Raw genomic sequence first — 21,686 nt, 5'->3', positions numbered from 1 at the left:
CAGCGCACAGACGCCGGGCCAGGAAGCGGCGCGATGCGAGAGCCCGCGGCGGCGGCGGCGCGGCGCTGAGCCGGGAGGAAGGAGCCGCGGCGGCCGCAGCACGAGCAGCCGGCCCGGGCGCGTCGGCCGCACAACGGATCTGCAGGCGCGGAGCAAGATGCCCCCGCGGCGCCGCGCGGTCCTGCATCCCCGCCGCGGCCCCGCGCCCCGCAGCCCCCCGGCGCGGCTGTGAGCGCCTCCCGCCAGCGCCGGGGCCGAGTCGGAGGGTTCCCGGGTGGAGAGCAGAGCCCCTGGTAGCCGTGCATTTCTAGCAAGAGCTCGCAGGACTCGAGCCGACCTTCTGCAACCAGCGGGACACCAGGCAGCGGCGCGCATGGATTTATGAAGACACTCATGCAAGAAGTTAGCAGAACTTGGGCAAACTTTTCCACCGGCTCCACGTCCGCGGCTCCCCGCGCCTCGTCTCCTTTCCGCTCCTCGCCCGGCGGCCGCCGCTGCCCGCGATGGTGGCAGGGCTGCTGGGCGGCGGCGGCGGGGCCCGCGGGGGGACTGTGCCGGGCGCCTGGCTGTGCCTGATGGCGCTGCTGCAGCTGCTGGGCTCGGCGCCGCGGGGCTCGGGACTGGCGCACGGCCGCCGCCTCATCTGCTGGCAGGCGCTGCTGCAGTGCCAGGGGGAGCCGGAGTGCAGCTACGCCTACAACCAGTACGCCGAGGCGTGCGCGCCGGTGCTGGCGCAGCGCGGCGGGGGCGACGCGCCGGCAGCCGCCGCCGCCGCCTTCCCGGCCTCGGCCGCGTCCTTCTCGTCGCGCTGGCGCTGCCCGAGCCACTGCATCTCGGCCCTCATTCAGCTCAACCACACGCGCCGCGGGCCCGCCCTGGAAGACTGTGACTGCGCTCAGGACGAGAACTGCAAGTCCACCAAGCGCGCCATTGAGCCGTGCTTGCCCCGGACGAGCAGCGGCGGCGCGGGCGGCCCGGGCGCGGGCGGGGTCATGGGCTGTACCGAGGCCCGGCGGCGCTGCGACCGCGACAGCCGCTGCCACCTGGCGCTCAGCCGCTACCTGACCTACTGTGGCAAACTCTTCAACGGGCTGCGCTGCACCGACGAGTGCCGCAGCGTCATCGAGGACATGCTGGCCGTGCCCAAGGCGGCGCTTCTCAACGACTGCGTGTGCGACGGCCTCGAGCGGCCCATCTGCGAGTCGGTCAAGGAGAACATGGCCCGCCTGTGCTTCGGCACCGAGATGGGCAACGGCCAGGGCAGCAGCGGCTCGGACGGGGGCCTGGACGACTACTACGACGAGGACTACGACGACGAGCAGCGCGCCGGGGGCGCGGGCGGCGAGCAGCCGCTGGACGACGACGACGGTGTCCCGCATCCGCCGCGCCCAGGCGGCGGCGCTGTTGCGGCGGGTGGCCACGGCGACCTGCCCTACGGGCCCGGGCGCAGGAGCGGCGGCGGCGGCCGCTCGGCGCCCCGAGGCGCCTGGACACTGCTCGCCTCCATCTTGCTGCTGCTGCTGCTGCTCCGGCCGCTCTTCTAGCCCTCGCGCCCCTCGCAGTTGACTGCGGGAGGGCCCGGGCCATCCTGCCGCGCGCGCGCTCTAGCTCGCTCCCGCGCCCGGTCACCTGTGGTCGCTGCTCGCCACACGGCTTGGAAACAGATAGAGGGAACGGTTGAGAATAGCTTCAGGAACTTTTTCAAAGTAAACTCTGACCGGCTGGTTTCCCTGCCACGAATCTTGGCACTTCTCTCGTCTCCTTTGCCCAGCAGGGTTTCATGGATAGCCTCCCCGCCCCCATTGCAGGCTCCAGAAACTCCCAACGATTCTGTCCTGCAGAAACGGGTCTAGCTGTAGGTTTCAGGACGCCCGCGGTGAAGGGGGCGGAGGCGGGGAAGCGGAGAACCGTAGCCTTGAACTCAGAAGAGGGGGTGCTGACCATTGGGACCTTGAGAATTTCAGTTCTCAAGGGACTGGGCTTGGAACAGGGGATTTGAAGGAAGATTCATTTTGCAAAAGGGCTGTCTTATTAGCATTTTTCCTATGAGGAGGAAAAAAAAATGCCGGTATCAATTTTTATTATTGATTGACCAGAGGTGACCAGTGAGGACATTGCAATCGTAAGTAAACAGATACAAGTCCCACTTACGATTCTTTCGTAAATCTCAGTGACATTGGAGGGAGAGGGTGGTGCTTGCCTTAAGGGTGGGTGGCGAGGGGTTAATATTCCTGAATTAGTTTTGGGTAACTTTGAGCCCTTGACCTGAATTGCATTCCTACCACTCTGATCTCTTAGGACATTTTTTAGGATAAGGGTCAAAAAATGCTGACCTAAAGAGTTGAACAATGCAACTTTCTTATTTAAAAGAGCTCTGCACTGCCATCTATGAAAGCCTCTTTATGATGTTTGTTTTGTCATTTTTGTTCTCTACATCAAGAAATTGTAGGTACAAAATATGCAGAGAAATGAAGATGCCTCTGCTGCTATCAGGGTACTCAACCCTGGTAAATCGTATATAAAGCGTATTTAAAGCTGGGATTTATTACCAGTTGCTGTACTTTGTATATAGAATTTTTATAAATTGTATGCTTCAGAAATAATTTATTTTTAAAAAGACATTAAAAGTTTTAAATCCACATCCATGTTATACCTTCCCCCTCCCCCGCCCCAAAATGTATAGAATCCATTTGCCACCAGGGACCCGAACCACGGTCCATTTGAAGTGTGCCCTATCTCGAACAGTCTAAGTGTACAGTGTATTTTATAGATTTGAAGTTAACATTCTTATTTTTGAGAGAATTTATGGACATTGTAGAAATGTATGAATGCATTTCCAAACTGCCTTAAACATTGTATTTTTATAGACATCTTTTAAAAAAAAAAAAGTCCTATGTTTTAAATAACTATGGTTTTGTGTATTCTTTGGTTATTTGTTTTATTAAAATGTGTACATCAGTAAAGAGTTTTAAATAATGAATATGGTGTAGTTACTTCCCAGGCTTAACATTGTGGTTAACCCAATAATATGTGAGGAGGGGGGTGGAGGAGGCACTGGGAATCTATCAACCATCAACCGAAGTTAAAACACGGTACAAGACAAGAAATAAGGGCTATTATTTCTGCCTTTAATTTAATGAACAATTAGACATCTGTAAATGAGGCAGTTAAAAAGATATAATTGACTGGCCTCCATTGGCTTTTATATTTGTTGAGAGAAGTCACATAACTAGCGTCTCCTCTGCATAATTTGGATAACCCAGACATCTCACTTTCCCCTCCTGCTTCTCCAGGGTACCCTTACCACCCACACCCTCCACCCCGGGAGTGTCCTCTGTGGCTACTAGACATTCTCATAACAATCAAACATGCCAATAACATCTGTTACCAATAGGGCTTAGGAAACCTACAAGACTTAAGACTTCAAAGTCATTTTCACACTTTTGGTGAAAAAGTACAAAATTTTGTTACAAAACATTCAGGCGGGCAAAAGTAAACACGCTGGGGAGAGGCACAATTACCAGGACTTGTAATATTGTTGTGAGGCGTTGTTTAGCAGTGGGCTGAAGGCTGGGTCCCTGCCAGAGCTACTGATCTACACTCAAACGCCCTTAGATAAATAATTACACTCTTAAGCTGTGTCGAGTGCTGATACACTTGACCTTGTAAATAGAAATGTTTGCAGTAGGAATAAACTCCGGCATTGGAAAATCTTTTAAACATTAACACAAAAGAGAGCGCTCTGTCCTCTGGGGATTTGAGCTTGAACCTCGCCAAGCTAGGCACTTGCAAAGGGGAAAAAAAGTTTATTTATCTTCTATTCCTGGTGTTTATTTAAAGCTTTTCGTTTTAAACGCGGTGATTGGAAGGCAAGTCAGGAGTTTAAAAGTCACCACAAATAAACTTTGTCTGAGGGGTCGACAGATTAGCAAGATCTCTGTCTCTTTATTTGATATTAACATGTGCTGAGAAAACATAACCAGATTTCTCTGCTGCCTAAAGTAATTAACAAAGCTATGCCCCCTTCAACTTCCTCCACCCACTGGCACCCCCTACTCTCTAGGTTTCTTTAGCCTTTAACTCGCTCTTTCCCCAGCTTCTCTGGAGGGATTTGGAGGCACTTCGTCACGGACTTACAACCAAGATTGATATACGCATAACATCAGAAAGTCTAAGATAGTTGTAGTATCAAACAAGTGCTTACGAGGCTGGTGTGTGGCTGTAGTCTCCAGTCACCTGAATGGTTGAGTAAACATATTGTTAAAACAAAGCTGAAAGCGTTGTTTCTTTGAGAGGAGAACAAAGCCTATTGGGAGAGACTTGTAAATGAAATCAGCTTTCTTTACAAAATGACGAGTTAGCAATCCATCTGGCTTCATCCTTAAATATATTTAAATCATCTCCATCTCCTGTTATTTTAACACGTTCTTGACCGAAAGTTAAATCTTTGTCCCAGCGAAAGGCCCAGTTTTTCCCCAGTAAGAAGTGAAGGGCATTAGCACTCGAAAAGGCTTGATAATTAACTGCTACAATAAACTCACGACTTGATTTTACAGGGCCCTGTCAAAAGCATCTGCCTGGAATAAATCAACACGGCTCACTCTTGGGGAGAGAGGACATGAGGCTTTATGCTTGCTTCCTTGAACAACCTGAACATTGATCGGTGGTTCGTTTTAATTTAAACAATTATACACGGGACCCCGGGACCCCCCTCGCCCCACTATGAACCTAGTGGATTCTAGAATAGTAGGTTGGGATGTTAGGGCCAAAGGCTGTTGGTTATGGGATTGTATGTTGCCATCTGCTCCTAGGCGGAAAGGATTGTTGCAGATGTTGGCATCTGCAATATCTCACGCTCTCTGGAGAGCCTTTTGGAATTTGGAGCATTTGGTGGCCTCAAATGTCTCATGGAGAATGCCCGGAAGTACCATTAATGAGAGGAAAGGTATCTCTGGCTTCTCCCGGGGAATCTCAGAAAGTAGCCACCTTCTAACAGGAGTCTTACAGGGCAAAAGGAACTCCTTTTGGGTTTCAAGTAAAACCGTGTGTGCCTGCAGCCTTTTTCATTTCCCCAGTTAGCAGGTTTGAATTCTCAGTGACAGTTTATTTGTCTTTGGAGGCACTTCGGTGACAAATGTTTAAGGGAGTGTGGGACAATGGTCGAGAACAAGGAGGCAGTTCATTGAACTGACAGTGACCATACAGTAAATAGAAGGAGGTTCAAGCTTCACTGCCCGCCCGAGCACACAGCAAAGCTTTTGTATACAATCACAATGGACATAACATAAGGTCTCTGTTTATTTTTAACAATATATAGCCATGTATGTGAGCGATACACGTATGTGAAGTGGAAAAATAGCATAGGGAAGGAAATCCCTGCGCTAGGTAGCAGGCCCTCCCTGTGCTTGGGCAGAGCTCTTACACATGCCCGTAGGGAAGGAAGGAGCTCTTGGTCCAAGCACCACAAACTTCAGGAGTGACCACACTCTCGCACATCTGGGGCATGCTGGGGTCCATCCACGTGGGTGAAGACCCAGGTCTCTACCTTCAGGATTCAAGAGGAATCACATGGTTTCCTTTTTTCACCACCCTTCCACACCCTCAGCCATTCCATCCCAGAATGTTATGTTGTTATTGTTGGTAGGTGCCATCAAGTCAGTTCCTCGTGGAGATCCCATGTGATGGCGTAGAACTGCCCCATAGGGTTTTCTTGGCTATAATCTTTAGGGAAGCAGATCACCAGGTCTTTCTCCCGTGGAGCTGCTGGGTGGGTTTGAACTTCCAACCTTTCAGTTAGCAGCTGAGCGCCTGTTTGTGCCACCAGGACCCCTTTCAATGTTATGTCATATAGTCTGGAACTCATGGTGACTCATTGTATGCAGAGTGGAAATATTCCACAGGATTTTCAAGTTTGTGATCTTTCGGAAGCATATTGCCTGGCATCTCTGGTTGAAATCAAATCACCAACCAACCTTTTGGCTAGTACTTGAGTGCTTAACTCTTTGTGCCACCCAGAGTTGGAATCAACTCAATGGCAAGGTACAACATAGACTAAAAGGAAAAGATCGCCATAAGAACGTTCAGAAACATCAAATACTACATTTGAAACCTTCCTACTTCCAAGTTTTGGCTTTGCATCGTTGGCCTTTCAGTTCACTGAGGAAGTTCTCTAACCAAACTTCATGGATCCCTTCTGGAACCTGTAAAAGCGCACATCATTTGCTTTCAAAGCTCACACCAGGGAACATCAGAAACTTTGTCAATTGACTGTGTTTCCTCCAGCTACCCAAAGCAAGGTCGTTGGGGAACATCTTATTCCAAAATGCCTTATGACCAAAGAGGACTTCTAGCACGGTTGGGTTCCCAGTGGTTCTCACTGCCTCGTGCGTTAAGGAACGTGGGCTGTTACAGTATCTGGCTTGAGGGATTGCCTCTGGTAGACAGTTGAAAAGGGCCACCCTTGACTATCTGAATGACATAAGTAATGTGGTATTAGCATAAATACCTTCTAAGGCACCCATTTAATCAATTTCTTAAATAACAGAATGATCTACTACAAAATAGTGGACTGTATACACTATATTTTGGCACAAAGATGGTCATTCTCCCACTAGTAACCAGGGGCTCTAAATAAATGATTTCAACAATGTTTTATTAAAGGACGACAAGAGCCCTCGAGCTGCATTAATCGGGGAGAAGTCGAGTGGCACTTTTGTCATGGAAATGTTAAGCACATAATAGCACAGGCCAAACAATGTGCGGCCACTTCATTCTTTCAGCCATGCTGACACCTCTTGAAGAGGAACTGCAGGGAAGGATGTGGGAAAGATTTGCTTACGGAGGAAGCTTTCAGCTAATATTTTGGAGGGCTACCTCCAAACCCTGTGCAATATGCACTAAAGGAAGCTAGAAGGGCTGCTGAGGACCAGAGAATGTTTACTCCCCTTGTTTCGGAAGCATGAGATCCATGATAATATTAAATACATTTTTTGACATGACATTTGTCAAAATGATGTCCTGATGATTTTCTAGGGCCAAGAGCTCAACTTTATAAAGTTGTTTGGAGACATATTTACTCTCAACGGTGTTGGTATGTAGTATGGTAGCTAGGCCATGTTCTCCTTAAGCAAACGGGATGCTCCTTAAGGTCTACAAACAGGTGACTATAGACAACGTCACAGAGGACATCTTCAACCAGTAACAAAAAAATAAAATAATACCCTCTGTTTCCAGACTTTATGGATATCCTTCTGTGCTCTAGTTATAAGTATGCATTCTTACAAGCTTATTTCTATACTTAAATTTTAGAAGTTCTGTTTGATATTTGTGGGTTCTTGGGAAGAAAAGTGAGGCCATAATCGCAACTAAATCCTATTGTGTATTTAGTTACTGAGCGGATGTTAGTGAGCTCCAAAATGAGGAGCTTTTCACTCCATGAGGACTGAGGCATTTGCAGACATCTCTTTTTTGGGAAAATACCAGCCATCCAACTTTCAGTTTTAACCCACTTCATTTTCTTACCTGCCGGGTAGAAATTTGATGGGTATCAAACCTATTTGGAGGGTCCTTCTGTAACAAACATGGTGATAAGCTTTTATGATGATTATAACTTATGTCTGTAATCCTGAAAGTGGGGAAAGAGGCATAGGAAGAGTTCATTCTGGTTCCACAGCATTGACTGAGGGTCTAGTATGTGCAAGGGGTACAAATGTGAATATGACACGTTTGTCCCTTCATGAGTTTTGAGTCAGTCCTGTCTGGGCGATAGACACACTTAGACACTTTTAACATACACGGTGAGCACAGAAGATGACTTTGTTCAACCTTGAGTTTAAGAACAGATGCTTGGAGAAAGTGACAAGGAAGCTAAGTCTACAAACGAGAGTGGAAGTTAGCCAGGAGAAAGGTGAGAAAACATTGCCATTATAGGGAACAACATGTTCAAAGGCATAGTGTGTATGTGTGTGCTTGTATGTGTGTGTGTGCAAGTGTGTGTGTGTTACTGGCTGAACAATTGTTACCACCATCGTTTAAGGTAGGAAGTAGCAGGGATAGGCTGAAAGAAGGGTTAATACCAAGTCAGAGGTGTCTTGAATGTCATACACAGCATTGGCTTTACCCTGCGTGGCGGTGTTGATGGGCATGAGTTCCCAGCAGAAAGCTTCCACCTGAGGTTCCTCATCTTGAACAGAACACATGATGATGACCAGAGCCAGGGAGACCAGTTAGGAGACTACTACTGGGGACCAGTGGACAAGCCCCAGGGCCTGGGCTAGGAAGTGACAGAAGAGAGGAAGAAGTCAGACTCAAGGCACCGTGGCTCTTCAAATATAGGGTGTTCAGGGATGACAGAGGCCAATATGACTCAGAAAACTGGGTAGATGGTGTTATCTTTGGTCTGAGAGGAAGAGAAATGTTGGAGGGCAAATGGTGTTTGAGAACCTACAGGACATCCACGTGCTGGAGAACTAAAGGAAACCAACTATAAGACTGAAGCTCAGGGAGAAGTCAGACTGGTATAGTGGGCGCAGTTAAAACTCCAAGAGTGACATGCCAAGGGAGTGTGCAGAGAGAAAGAAGCACTGTGAACAGAAGAGCCCAGAAAAGCAATCCATGAAGGGAAGACACAAGGTCAGGGGGCCTGAGGAGAACAAGGAGCAAGGAATAACAAAGTTTTGGTGTGGACTACTACATATTAAATACTTAAGAGACCAATACTATGACTATCTTAAAAACCAAGATAAATTCACTGAATTTCTAGGAAACTATAAATGACCGAAATATCCTTCATTATAAGAATAGTCCTAATAATCATAACAATAATAATCACAGTGATAACTGACACTAGGAAAATAAAAATCACCAAAATTGCTCCATTACATTAAAGGAATAATAATTATAATAATCGTGGTAATAATAAATCATAGTTGCTAACTTTATGGAGTGGTTATTTTTATGCCAGGCACAGTGTTGAGCATGTAATGTGTATTCCATCATGTAATCACCACAACTGTATGAATAATGGTAATTATTATTATTATTATCACCATTTTACAGAAGAAAGAAATAACTGATGCATAAATAACTTGACCATGGTTATTCATTGATGAAGTTGGTGAATGCTCAGTCTAGGTCTCTCCGTGTCAAGAGATTGAGATCATCGGTGTGTGCCATATTCATTCTCAAAATGTAGAAAACCTGAATGGTCCAAGAACTTTTGAAATATTGAGCAAAATGCAAATGATTTTTTTTGAACTAGTCTTTTTTTTAATTGTTGTAAAAATATATATATTGCAACATTTGCCAGTGTTGTACACAACATTCAGGTATACAATTGAGCACAAACTCAGATGATTTTATCTAACCATCTCTTGATGGGAGGAAACGTGCCAACATGCTAGCAGTGGTGGTATTATGGGTAGTTATTATTTTCTTCCTTATATTTTCCTAAGTTTTCCATATTTTATCAAGGGATACATATGACTCTACTTTCATAATTAAAATGTTTTTTTCTTCAATAATGTTATGCAGAACCGTAAAGAAGAAACAAGATGGCATAGGGTTAGTACCTTGTGGCCCCAGTTACTTGTACTTCAGAGGGATGTGCCTTCCTTTCCCTTATTTGCTCATTATACTTCAAATTTTCCTGAGAAAAAAGTAATAATTTTTTGAAGCCTGATGAAAATTCGAGAAGTGTTCCATATTTTCTTGGAACCCTGGTGGCACAGTGGTTGAGAGCTATGGCTGCTAACAAAACGTTGGCAGTTAAAATCCACCAGCCACTCCTTAGAAACTCTGTGGTGCAGTTCTACTCTTTCCTATAGGGTCACTATGAGTCAGAAGTGACTCAATGTCAATGTCTTCTTTTTTTTTTTTTTTTAAATATGTTTTTAAAATAATATAAACTGTAAGATCCTGTTATTTGAAAAAGTATATGATTTAAAAAAGTAAATCATAACATAAATATGTTTGAGCTACAAGGGTCTTAGGAGAACTTTCATTTATTCATTCATTAGTTCATTTGTTAAGGAAATCTTTATTGAGTACTTTCTATAGGTCAAACACCATGCTAGTCACTAGGAATACAGCAATGAACTAAATAGTAAACCCTGCTGCCTGCAAGGGTGTGGGCCAATACTAGAAGCCCAGTTTGCTGAATCCCATTCCCCTAGGTTCTGTAACAAGACCGTACTTTCTCCATTAAAGAATGCTGCTGTTAGCTGCTGCTGAGTTGGCTCTGATTCATGGTGACCATGTGCCCAACAGATAGAAACGTTGCCTGATCCTATGCCTTCAGGACTGGTGATAAGCTTGAGTCCACTGTTTCAGTCACTGTGTATTTTGAGTGCCTTCCAGTCTAGGAGATTTAGCTTCTAGCAGCATATCAGACAGTATTCTGTTGTGATTCATAGGGTTTTCACTGGTTCATTTTCAGAAATAGATCACCAGGCCTGTCTTCCTAGTCTGTCTTAGTTTGGAAGGTCTACTGAATCTTGTCCACTATGCGTGACCCTGGTGGTATTTGAAATGCTGGTAGCATAGCTTCCAATATCATAGCAACACACCAATCACCCCAGTATGACAAACTGACAGACAGGTGGTGGATTTAAAAATGACCACGACTTTTTCTTTCTATCTGCTCTTTAAGGGTTTTGTTTATCTTTCCTGTCTCAAAATATGCTCATGCCTCAGGGATACGTGGAGGCAAATATAGGTGTTCATATACATGACTAATAATTTTGCTTTTCTATGTATTTCAGAAGTAGAAGAATTAAATTCCATAATTTTTCAGTTCATTATACAGTTGTCTAATTCTAGTGAAGTTCTGATAGAAAGGGTGAACCAAAAGTTGTTACGGCATTTTCAAGAGCTAAAATATGCCTGGAATCTTGATGTGTGCTAAAATGAAAAGGTATTTCATTCTGGAAGTCATTTTTGTTATGTACTTTAATTCAAAGAACAAATTATCTATAATGAATAAATTAACCATAAAATTGCATCAGGCGTACTACTTTTTAAGTAACCATCAGTAAGCTTGGAAATAAACAATGGACTCATGTTTCATTTGGATTGTCAAATATAGTCTTTGCTCACTATCACCTGATCTTTGTTTTGCAAAATTCAATTTATCGTAACCCATAGAATTTAAGAAAAACAAAAGAACTGCCAGTGTTTAGGGTAGAGGGGGGAAATTAATTCGTGACTTTATTATTTGGGCTCTGTTGCATAACAGGAGCCTGATGGTGCAGTGTTTAAGCATTTGGCTGCTAACCAAAGGTTCAGTTTGAATCTACCAGCCACTCCTTGGAAACCCTATGAGGCAGTTCTACTTTGACCTGTAGGATCACTATGAGTTGGAATTGACTCAACAGCAGCGGGTTTCAGTCTTTTTTTTTTTTTTTTGGTTCGTTGCATAGCAGACCATCCCAAAATTTACTGGTTTAAAAAAAAAAAATCCTTTATTAGCTCACAAGTCTGTGGACCAGGAATTTGGGTTGGGCTCAGCTGGGCAATTCTTCTGCTGGCATTTCCTGGGCTCACTTGGCTATAGTCAGCTGGCAGGTCAGGTAGGGGAGAGTTGATTCTGGATGGCCTCATTAGCATGACTGGCAGTTTGCTGGAGTGACAGGGGCAACTGGGCCATATGTCTCCAACATGCAGTAGGCTAGCCCAGGCTTCTCATGGCAGCTGGACTCCAAAAGCAGCAAGAGCAGAGAAGCCCCAATATGCAAGCACTTTTTAAGATTCTGCTTGCATCACATTTGCTAATGTCCCATAGGCCAAAGCAAGTGGAATGATCAAGCCCAGGGGTACAGAAATAGACTTCACTTTTTGATGGAAAGAGAGGCTAAGTCACATTGCAAAGTGATGTTCAGTCAGGGACAGGAAGAATTATGGCAGCCATGTTGCAAACAATTTTTCACAGTAATAAGTCACTTTCCTGGATTCTTGTCCCATTTTTCCTGCTGGCATGTTGGAGAGTATGTTTGTTTTCTAGTGCTGCTATAACAGAAATACCACAAGTGGATGGTTTTAACAATGAGAGATTTATTTCCTCACAGTAAAGTAGGCTAAAATTCCAAATTCAGGGTTTCAACTCCAGGGGAAGGCTTTCTCTCTCTATCGGCCTTCTCGTCAATGTTCCCCGGACTAGGAGCTTCTCCACACATGGACCCCGGTTCCAAAGGACACACTCTGCTCCTGGCACTACTTTCTTTGTAGTATGAGGTCCCTCTGTCTCTGCTCACTTCTCTCTTTTATATCTCAAGAGATTTCCTCAAGACACAACCCAATCTTGTAGATTGAGACCTGCCTCACTAACACAACTGCCACCCATCCTCCCTCATTAACATCATATAGGCAGGATTTACAACATACAGGAAAATCACACAATACTGGGAATTATGGCCCAGCCAAACTGATACACACATTTTTGGGGGGGACATAATTCAATCCATGACAGAGAGAAAGAAATTTAAGAGAATAGTTTACAGTTTTAGTTTTCAGAATTTATAAAATGCTAGAGCCTAAAAATCAGAAAGGACCTGAATTATTGTTATACTGTTTTATTTACTAAAGACACGAAATGTGATTGGATATCTAGTAGGACAATTTCCAAACTTTTTCTGCTTCAAATGTTTTACCTTACATAGTATTATAGTTTTTCTCTTGCAGAAGAATTTAGAATCAGTCCGTGAAGTTTTTTAAAAAGTTTTTTTCTGGGATTTTTATTGGTATTAGATGTAATTCATAAATTAATTTGGAGATAACTGTCAGCTTTCCAATTGTGAATCTTTCCATCTTTCCAGTTAGATAACTGCTGTATCAATGAATAAACAGGTCTTACTGAAAGTTTTCTTTCTTTTTTTTTTTTTTTCATTTAGGTCTTGCATATTTCTTAGGTTTATTCCAAAGTATTTTATAGTTTCTCTTGGTTTATTATCATTGTTGCTATTATCATTATTGTTATTACATTGACTATTTCATTGTTGCTGGTGTATAAGAAACTATTGCTCTTTGTACATTGATCTTGTATCCAAACACCTTGCTGAACTTTTATGGGGTCTAATTATGACTCATTAATTATTAACCAGTAGATTCTCTTTGATTTTCTAAGCAAAAAAAAAAATCATACAAGAGACATATTAAAGTTTCTCAAAAGTTTTGGTCTCAGAAACCTTGAAATTTTGTTTGCATGGCTTATGTATATCCATATTTACCATATTAGAAATTAAAGCAGAGTTTTTAAAAATATACTAATTAATTTAAAATAATAATAAATTCATTACACATTACACAAATATTTTACGAAATATATTTTCAAAAAAACAAAAAAAATAGTGAGAAGACTGTCATTGTTTTACTTTTTTGCAAAACTTTCGTGTCACAGAAATGCCACATACATTCTTCCCATTTCATCATATAGAATGATAAAAAAAAGTATACTCAAGGGTTGTGATGAAATAAAATGTTTACAGCTTCATTAAGGACATTCGTAGGTGAAACTGTCAAAAAAATTTAGCTCAAGTTCATAGCATTGAAGAATATGACAACTGGTACAGGGTAGTGCCGCTGCCTTGATTTGGACTGAATTGCCATCAGTTTTGCCTACCACTGCTTTTGCCCTGACGGTGCAAATGTCAACACAGTGCAAAAGGAAAATAATGTTCAGGGTTTATTCTGAAAATGGTTTTAACCTCAAGGCCTCCCTGAAAGAGCCTTGGAGATTTTCCAGGATATCTATACCACACTTTGAAAACTGCTCATATACTGTCTTAGGCTAGGTTCTCTAGAGAAGCAAAACCACTGAAGCACATAAATAGAGAGAGAGACAGAGATTTATCTCAAGAAAATTGCTTACACTGTTTTAGAGGCTGGCAAGTTCCAAGTCTGTAGGTCAGGCATCAGGCTGGAGGCTTCTCCTCACTCAAGCAGGGGCTGACAAACTCAAGGTGAGCAGGTCAGATGGCAGGCCACTGGTTCACGGGTTGCAGAGGCTGACAAATTCAAGTTAGGCAGGTAAGATGGCAAACCCCTGGTTGACAGGCTGTGGAGCCTGACAAACCCAACAACAGCAGGCTACTAGCTGAAGTCTCAAAAACTAGAGGTTGGATGATGATAAGCCAGATGCAGAATACAGAGCAAGCAAGCAGAATTTGCCAGCAAATCCATACACATATATTGCATACAAGCCACATTCCCAAGGAAACTCCCCTTACAACTGATTAGCTGATCACATCAGATCACATCATGGAGGATGACTACATCATTACATAACTGCTAAATTACATTACATAACTTCCAAACTACATCATTACATAACTGCCAAAACACTGAGAATCATGGCACAGCCAAGTTGATACACAACTCTAACCATGATAGTCCAGCTATGGCACCTGTGCACTTATCTAAATAAAGACAATTACAAAGTCACACTTGTGTCATACATGATACAACTAACGTGTGTACAATGGAGAACACATTAGCATCATTTACATCTTATACTTATGGGCTCAAACAGCTGACACAAGACTGGGCAGTTCTTTCTGTTGCACATAGGGCCACTATGAGTCTGAAGTGACTCGATGGCACCTAACAACAACATTTTATAAATTAAGGGAAAAAAATATTTGATGCACACATACAAGAAAGAAATACTCAAAACAATTACAGTCCTCACTTCTGCAACTGGCCACGTGGTCATAACTGGCATTTAGAACTACATCCTTCCACCACTTATTCTGTATTCCCTTTGCCCTCACAAGCACCTCAGCTGGTCGTGGTTCTTTGCCTGGTGGAGTTACCCAAACCTTCATTCCTGAAATTTCTAGGCCATTAGTAATAATGTCGGTATTGGTTGATGTAGTTTTGCATTGACTTTCATCACAGGGGTTAGTAGTATTAAGAGACATCTGAAGGGATCACCTGTATTCCAGATGTACTCTTTATTTACTTCCATTATATTACATCAATCCAATTTCTCCTTGGTAGTCAGGGTCAATCACACCAGGAAGTATGGTAACTTCATTCTTTGCCTATTGATCCAGAGGCATGAGAAGCTCAAAGTGGCCAGATGGCATTCTTAACTTCCAGTTCAATGGAATTACTGTTTTGTTTCCAGGTTGGGAACATTCCTCCCTTTGGAACAAAGACCTCTAGACCTGAGGAGCATAGGGTCATGGGGACAGGAAACCAAACTTTTTCAAGTGGATCACTATGGATAATAGTGAGTGGTGCCACTCCCATCTCTACCTCTTGACTCCTGGAACTGTGAATCCTGTTTATGGGAGAAATAGCCATACATTGGAAGCCAGTTTAGAGCATATATAGCCTCCTGGAGAACATTGCCCCAACCCTACAAAGCATTGTCATCTAGCTGGCACCATAATTGTGTCTTTAGAAGACCATCCCATCATTCTCTCAAGCCAGCTGCTTCAGGATAATGGGGAACATGGTAAGATCAGTGAATTCAATGAGATGGACTCGTTGCTGCACTTTATTTGCTGTGAAGTGTGTCCCTTGATCCAAGGCAATACTGTGTGGGATACCATTATGGTAGGTAAAGCATTCTGTGAGACGACAGGTGGCAGTTTTGGCAGAAGCATTACGTGAATGGAAGGCAAGCCATATCCAGAGTGTCTATCCCAGTAAGAATGAAACACAGCCCTTTCCATGATGGAAGCTGTCCAATGTAATCAACATGCCACCAAGTTGCTGGCTAATCCACCAGAGGAATGGTGCCATACTGGGGACTCAGTGTTGATCTCCGCTCTTGACAGATTGAGCATTCAGCAGTGGCTGTAGCCAAGTCAACCTTGGTGAGTGGAAATCCATGTTTCTGAGCCCATGCACAACCTCCATTCCTGACACTATGGTCACTTTGTTCATGAGCCCATTCGGCAATGACAGGAGTGGTTGGGCTAAGAGGATGACTTGTTTCCCAGGACGCGTCATCCTATCCACTTGATCGTTAATATCTTCCTCTGCTGAGATTGCCATTTGCTGAACATTCACATGAGACACAACTATCTTCACTTCTTTGGCCCATTCAGAGAGGCCTACCCACATACCTCTTCCCCATGCCTCCTTGTCACCAATTTTCCAATCATATTCCTTTCAAGTCCCTGGCCATCCAGCCAAAACATTGACCACAGCCCATGAATCAAAATACAACCACACATTTGTCCATTTCTCCTTCCAAGCAAAGTGAACAACGAAGTGCACTACTCAAACTTCTGCCCATTGGAAAGATTTTCCTTCACCACTATCTTTCATGGAGGTCCCAGGAAGAGGCTGCAGTACTGCCGCTGTCCACATGTGAGTGGTGCCTGCATATCATGCAGAACCGTCTGTAAACCAGGCACAAGTTTCTCTTCCTCACTCAACTGATCATAAGAAACTCCCCATGAGCCCATAGGTACAGACTGGGAGATGGCAGATAATAAGACACAAGTGGAGCTCATAGGCATTTAAGTCACTTCCTCATGCAACTTACTTGTGTCTTCAGGGCTTGCTTGACCCAGTTTCATATATCACTTCTATTTAATGATGGAGTGCTGCTGTGCACGTCTTAATTTATGACTCTGTGAGTCAGACAATACCCAGTTCGTGACAGGCAGCTGAAGCCACATGGTAACTTATTGGCCCATAGTTAAGTGTTCGGTCTCTACTAAGGACCAGTAACAAGCCAAAATCTGTTTCTCAAATGGAGAGTAGTTATCTGCAGAGGATAGCAGGGCTTTACTCCAAAATCCTAAGGGTCTACACTGTGATTTATCAATATGGGCCTCCCAAAGACTCCAAACACCATCTCTATCTGCCAGTATACTTCAAGCACCTTTGGAACAACTGGACTATACAGCCCAGGAGGCAAAGCAGCTTGCACAAGTCTGAATCTATTGCAGAGCCTTCTCTTGTTCTGGGCCCCACTAACTAACAGTTTTTTGAGTCACTTGATGTGATGGTTAAGCTTGTGTGTCAACTTGGCTGGGCCATGATTCTCAGTGTTTCAGCAGTTGTATAATGTTGTGATCATTTCCCTGTTGAAATTTGATATGTGATCACCCCCATGATGGAATCTGTTGAGTGGTACCGGTGCGGGTGGGGCCTGTGGTGGCTCACTACCCCCTCAGCCTTCAATTCTCTACCTTCAGCAGCCTACTTCCTTCCCACTCACCTTGCAAATATTGGTTTGTTCTGGATCCAGCAGATGTCTCTTGTTTGACCTCTGGTGTTTGGTACTTGGGCTAGCAGCTTACATGTCCATCTTGGGATTTGTCAGTCTTCATGGCCTGTGAGCAAGAGCCCTGCTACCTAATCTACCAATCTTGGGTTCACCAGCCCCCGCAGCTACGTGAATCAGGAGAAACCTTGCAGTCTTGTCTGCTGACCTTGGGGATACTTCAACCTTCACAGGCTGTGAGCAGAAGCCCAGATCTCCTACCTGCTCATCTTGGGTTTACCAGCTTCTGCGGCTCCATGAATTGGGAAAGGCCTCTATCTTGATCCAAGAACTCGGGATGCTTCAACCCCTAAAATTGCATGAGCAGTTTCCTTGATATAAATCCATATATATGTATTTATACACTCTAATGTTTTTTATTCTCTAGAGAACACAGCCTAAGACACTTGATAAACAGGCCAGAATAATACCTCTAAATGAGGGATATGTTTCTTCCAAAATCCAAAGAGGCCACAAGGCATTCTGCCACCTTTTTAGTTGTAAGATGGACCAAATGTAATAACTTATCCTTCACTTCAGAAGGAATATCTTGACATGTCCCATGTCACTGGACTCCTGGAAATTTCAGTGAGATAGACAGTGCCTGAACTTTTGTGTGATTAATTTCCCATCCTCTAGCACACAAATATTTTAATAAGTCTAGAGCCATTGACACTTCTTCCTTACCAGATTCAATCAACATAAAGTCACCAGTGTAATAGACCAGTGTGACTTCCTGTGGAAGGGAAAAGCGATCAAAGCCCCTGCAGACTAAATTATGACATAGGGCTGGAGGATTGATATACTGCTGAAGTAGGACACTGAAGATGTATTGCTGACCTTGCCAACTGAAGGCAAACTGCTTCTGGTGTTTCTTTGAAACAGAAATCAAGAAAAAAGCATTGGTCAGATCAGTAGATGCATATCAAGTACCAGAACCTTTATTAATTTGCTCAAGCAATTAAACCACATCTGGAACAGCAGATGCAATCAGAGTCACCACCTGGTTAAGTTTATAATTCACTGTCGTTCTCCAAGATCCATCTGTGTTTTTTTTTTGCACAGGCCAAATACACAAGTTGAATGGAGATGTGATGAAAATCACCATCCCTCTATCCTTCAAGTCCTTGACGGTAACAGCAATCTCTGCAATCCCTCCAGGAATGTGGTATTGTTTTTTGTTTACTATTTTCCTAGGTAGGGGAAGTTCCAATGGCTCCACTTGGCTTTTTCTGACTTCCATACACCCCTACTCTGACTGGTGGACCACAGTGATGTTTTGAGTTCCTGAAATTAGTGTCAGTTCAGAACCTGTTTCCAGTAATCCATGAAAAGTCTGATTATTTCCTTTTCTCCAGTGAACACTCACTTTTGTAAAAGGCCGTAGATTCCTTTGAGGAAGGCTTGGAGAGAGATTAACAGTATAAAAATCTGGCAGTGTTATGGGGCCCAAGGGGACTCTTTATTCAAGGGATTGTGGGTCTGTAAACTGGCTGAAGCCTGAGAATTGTTTGAGGGGCCATGACTTTCTTTTGGTGATTCAAGTTACACTGTCATACACTTGACCAAAAATTCTTCCACTTTTACAGGTCAAATAAAACTTTAGAAATATTTAGAATATTTCTCAACTATTTGGTTAATAGGGACACAGTGACAATGTAGCCATAAGTCCACATGAGTCAACTATTCTCATTACTGCTTTGACTCTGTTGTCCATTATGGTAACCACTCCCACTTTGTCTTTGTCAATTGAGTGACGTCACTAGGCCCCTACCACTAGGGGTCCAATCAGCCCCATTGCAGTTAGGAGGTTTAATTCAGCTAGGGCAGTTCTCACTGTCAATTCTGACTTACATAAAATAACAATCACAGCAGTCTTCAAGGCTGTTGGGGCTCCCTTCACAAATTTGCTCCACTCTGTTGTGGTAAAAGATGTGTCCTCTGGGCACTCCATGTGTGGGTCTGTGGGTCTAACCTGAAAAATCCACTCTAATATGCCAATTTCCCTAAGCCTTTGGATACCTTCTTCTACAGTATGCTAAGGCATATCTGGTGCTTCAACTTCATTTAGCGTAGACCGCAGCATAAGCCATGCTTCAGCGAACCAACCAAATAAACAATTAGGTTCTTTCCTAACCTCTCAAGCTGAAACATTGAATGAAGAATCTGTGCTTAGTGGGTTCATATCAATAAGCTCAGACTGATCCAACTTTGTGTTTCTGGCATCATCATCCCACACCCTTAATAGCCATTCCCATGTATATTCCCCAGGTCTCTGTTTGTACATATTAGAAAAGTCAAGGAGTTATTTTGGAATGCAGTGTACTTCTCCTGGGTCACACTTTGTACTTCACCTTTTGGGGCTCACTGCAACTGAAGTCTAGTTATAGGTATAAAAGTAAAAATGGGTGGTAGGCATGAGTCCTGGGACCATTCAGCAAGGCATTGTAAGGCATCTACCCCAGATAATGCCCCAGGTGCCACTTTAGGCAATATCTCAGACAAAGACTTATCAGGCATGGATATGGGTGGAAGGGATAATGGTTTTACTGGGAAGAGTGGCTTAACAGACAAAGATGGAGTGACTGCCTCAGATGGGAGTAAGCAGGCAGGTTCTGTTGGCAGGAGTGATTCAATGAAATTTAGGGGCTCAGTATCCCCAGCTTCCTGATTATCTGTTCTTATGTCCCCATCTCAAGCTTCAGGACCCCATTTCTTCCCAAACAGTTACCTCACTTTGACTTCAGATAGCATTCAAGGTCGGGAATTTCCACTCTTTGCAATGTTATCCGTAATTTGTTATGATCCACACAGTCGAATGGCTTTGCATAGTCTTTAAAACACAGGTAAGCACCTTTATGGTATTTTATGCTTTCAGCCAAGATCCATCTGATATCAACAATGTTGTCTTTCATTCCATGTCCTCTTCTGAATCATACAGATTTTCAAAATATTAGAATTACATTGCAAAACAAAAAGTTATCTTTTAGTTTTTAATCTCTAAATTCTGTATTTATGTCTTCATTCTTTCTTTACCTTTTATATTCATTCTCTTTTTTGAAATTTTACTTATTGGTCTTCTTAAACAACCAGTTATGAGTTTTACCTACCACCTCTACACTGGGATTATTCCCTCTGTTTTTAATTTCTGTTTTACTATTATTGATTTTATTCTTTTACTCTCCCTCCCCCCCGCCCCCCAGTTTTCCTGAGGTAAATGCTTAGCTCACTTAATTTCATCTTTTTTCTTGTGTTCTATTATGTTTATTTCTGGATACTACTTTTTCTCTGTTTCAAATGTTAACACTCACATGTCTGTCAGTTTTCCATATTGTGGGGGCTTGTGTGTTTCTGTGATGCTGGAAGCTATGCCACCGGCATTCAAATACCAGCAGGGTCACCCATGGAGGACAGGTTTCAGCTGAGCTTCCAGACTAAGACAGATTAGGAAGAAGGGCCTGGTAGTCTACTTCTGAAATGATTTAGCCAGTGAAAACCTTATGAATAGCAGTAGAACATTGTTTGATATAATGCCAGAAGACGAGCCCCTCAGTTTGGAAGGCACTCAAAAGATGACTGGGGAAGAGCTGCCTCCTCAAAGTAGAGTCAGCCTTAAAGATGTGAATGGAGTCAAGCTTTCAGAACACTCATTTGCTGATGTGGCATGACTCAAAATGAGAAGAAACAGTGCAAACACCCATTAATAATCAGAATGTGGAATGTACAAAGTATGAATCTAACAAAATTGGAAGCCGTCAAAATGAAATGGAACCCATAAGCATTGGTATCCTGGGCTTCAGTAAGCTGAAATGGACTGGTATTGACCATTTTGATTTAGACAATCATATGGTCTACTATGCCAGGAATGAGAGCTTGAAGAGGAACGGTGTTGCATTAATCGTCAAAAAGAACATATCAAGATCTATCCTGAAGTACAATGCTGTCAGTAATAGGATAATATCCATATGCCTACAAGGAAGACCAGTTAATATGACTATTGTTCAAAGTTACACACCAACCCCTAAGGCTAAAAATGAAGAAACTGAAGACTTTTACCAACTTCTTAAGTCTGAAATTGATCAAACATGCAATCAGGATGCATTGATAATTACTGGAGATTGGAATGAGAAAGTTGGAAACAAAGAAGAAGGATCGGTAATTGGAAAAACTGGCCTTGGTGATAGAAATGATGCTGGAGGTCACATGATAGAAATTTGCAAGACCAAAGACTTCTTCATTGCAAATATCTTTTTTCACCAACACATAATGGCGACTATACATGTGGACCTCACCAGATGGAATACACAGGAATCAAATCGACTACACCTGTGGGAAGAGACAATGGAAAAACTCAATATCATCACTTAGAACAAGTCCAGGGGGCAACTGTGGAACAGACTATCAATAGCTCATACGCAAGTTCAAGTTGAAACTGAAAAAAATTAAACCAAGTCCATGAGAGTCA

General features: G+C 43.4%; 1 protein-coding gene across 1 annotated transcript; it reads left to right on the top strand.

Moving 5' to 3' along the window:
* Window positions 1–495: 495 nt before the first annotated feature.
* GAS1 (growth arrest specific 1) lies at window positions 496–1,631 on the top strand. The gene has a single exon (XM_049895265.1). The coding sequence runs from the start codon at window positions 504–506 to the stop codon at window positions 1,542–1,544; it is 1,041 nt and encodes a 346-aa protein (XP_049751222.1). The 5' UTR covers window positions 496–503; the 3' UTR covers window positions 1,545–1,631.
* Window positions 1,632–21,686: the final 20,055 nt, after the last annotated feature.

The sequence above is a fragment of the Elephas maximus genome, chromosome 9 (genome assembly GCF_024166365.1).
Source record: "Elephas maximus indicus isolate mEleMax1 chromosome 9, mEleMax1 primary haplotype, whole genome shotgun sequence".
Classification (NCBI taxonomy): Eukaryota; Metazoa; Chordata; class Mammalia; order Proboscidea; family Elephantidae; genus Elephas; species Elephas maximus.
Note: the sequence above shows the minus strand (reverse complement) of the source record. Positions and strands in the feature narration are given on the sequence as shown.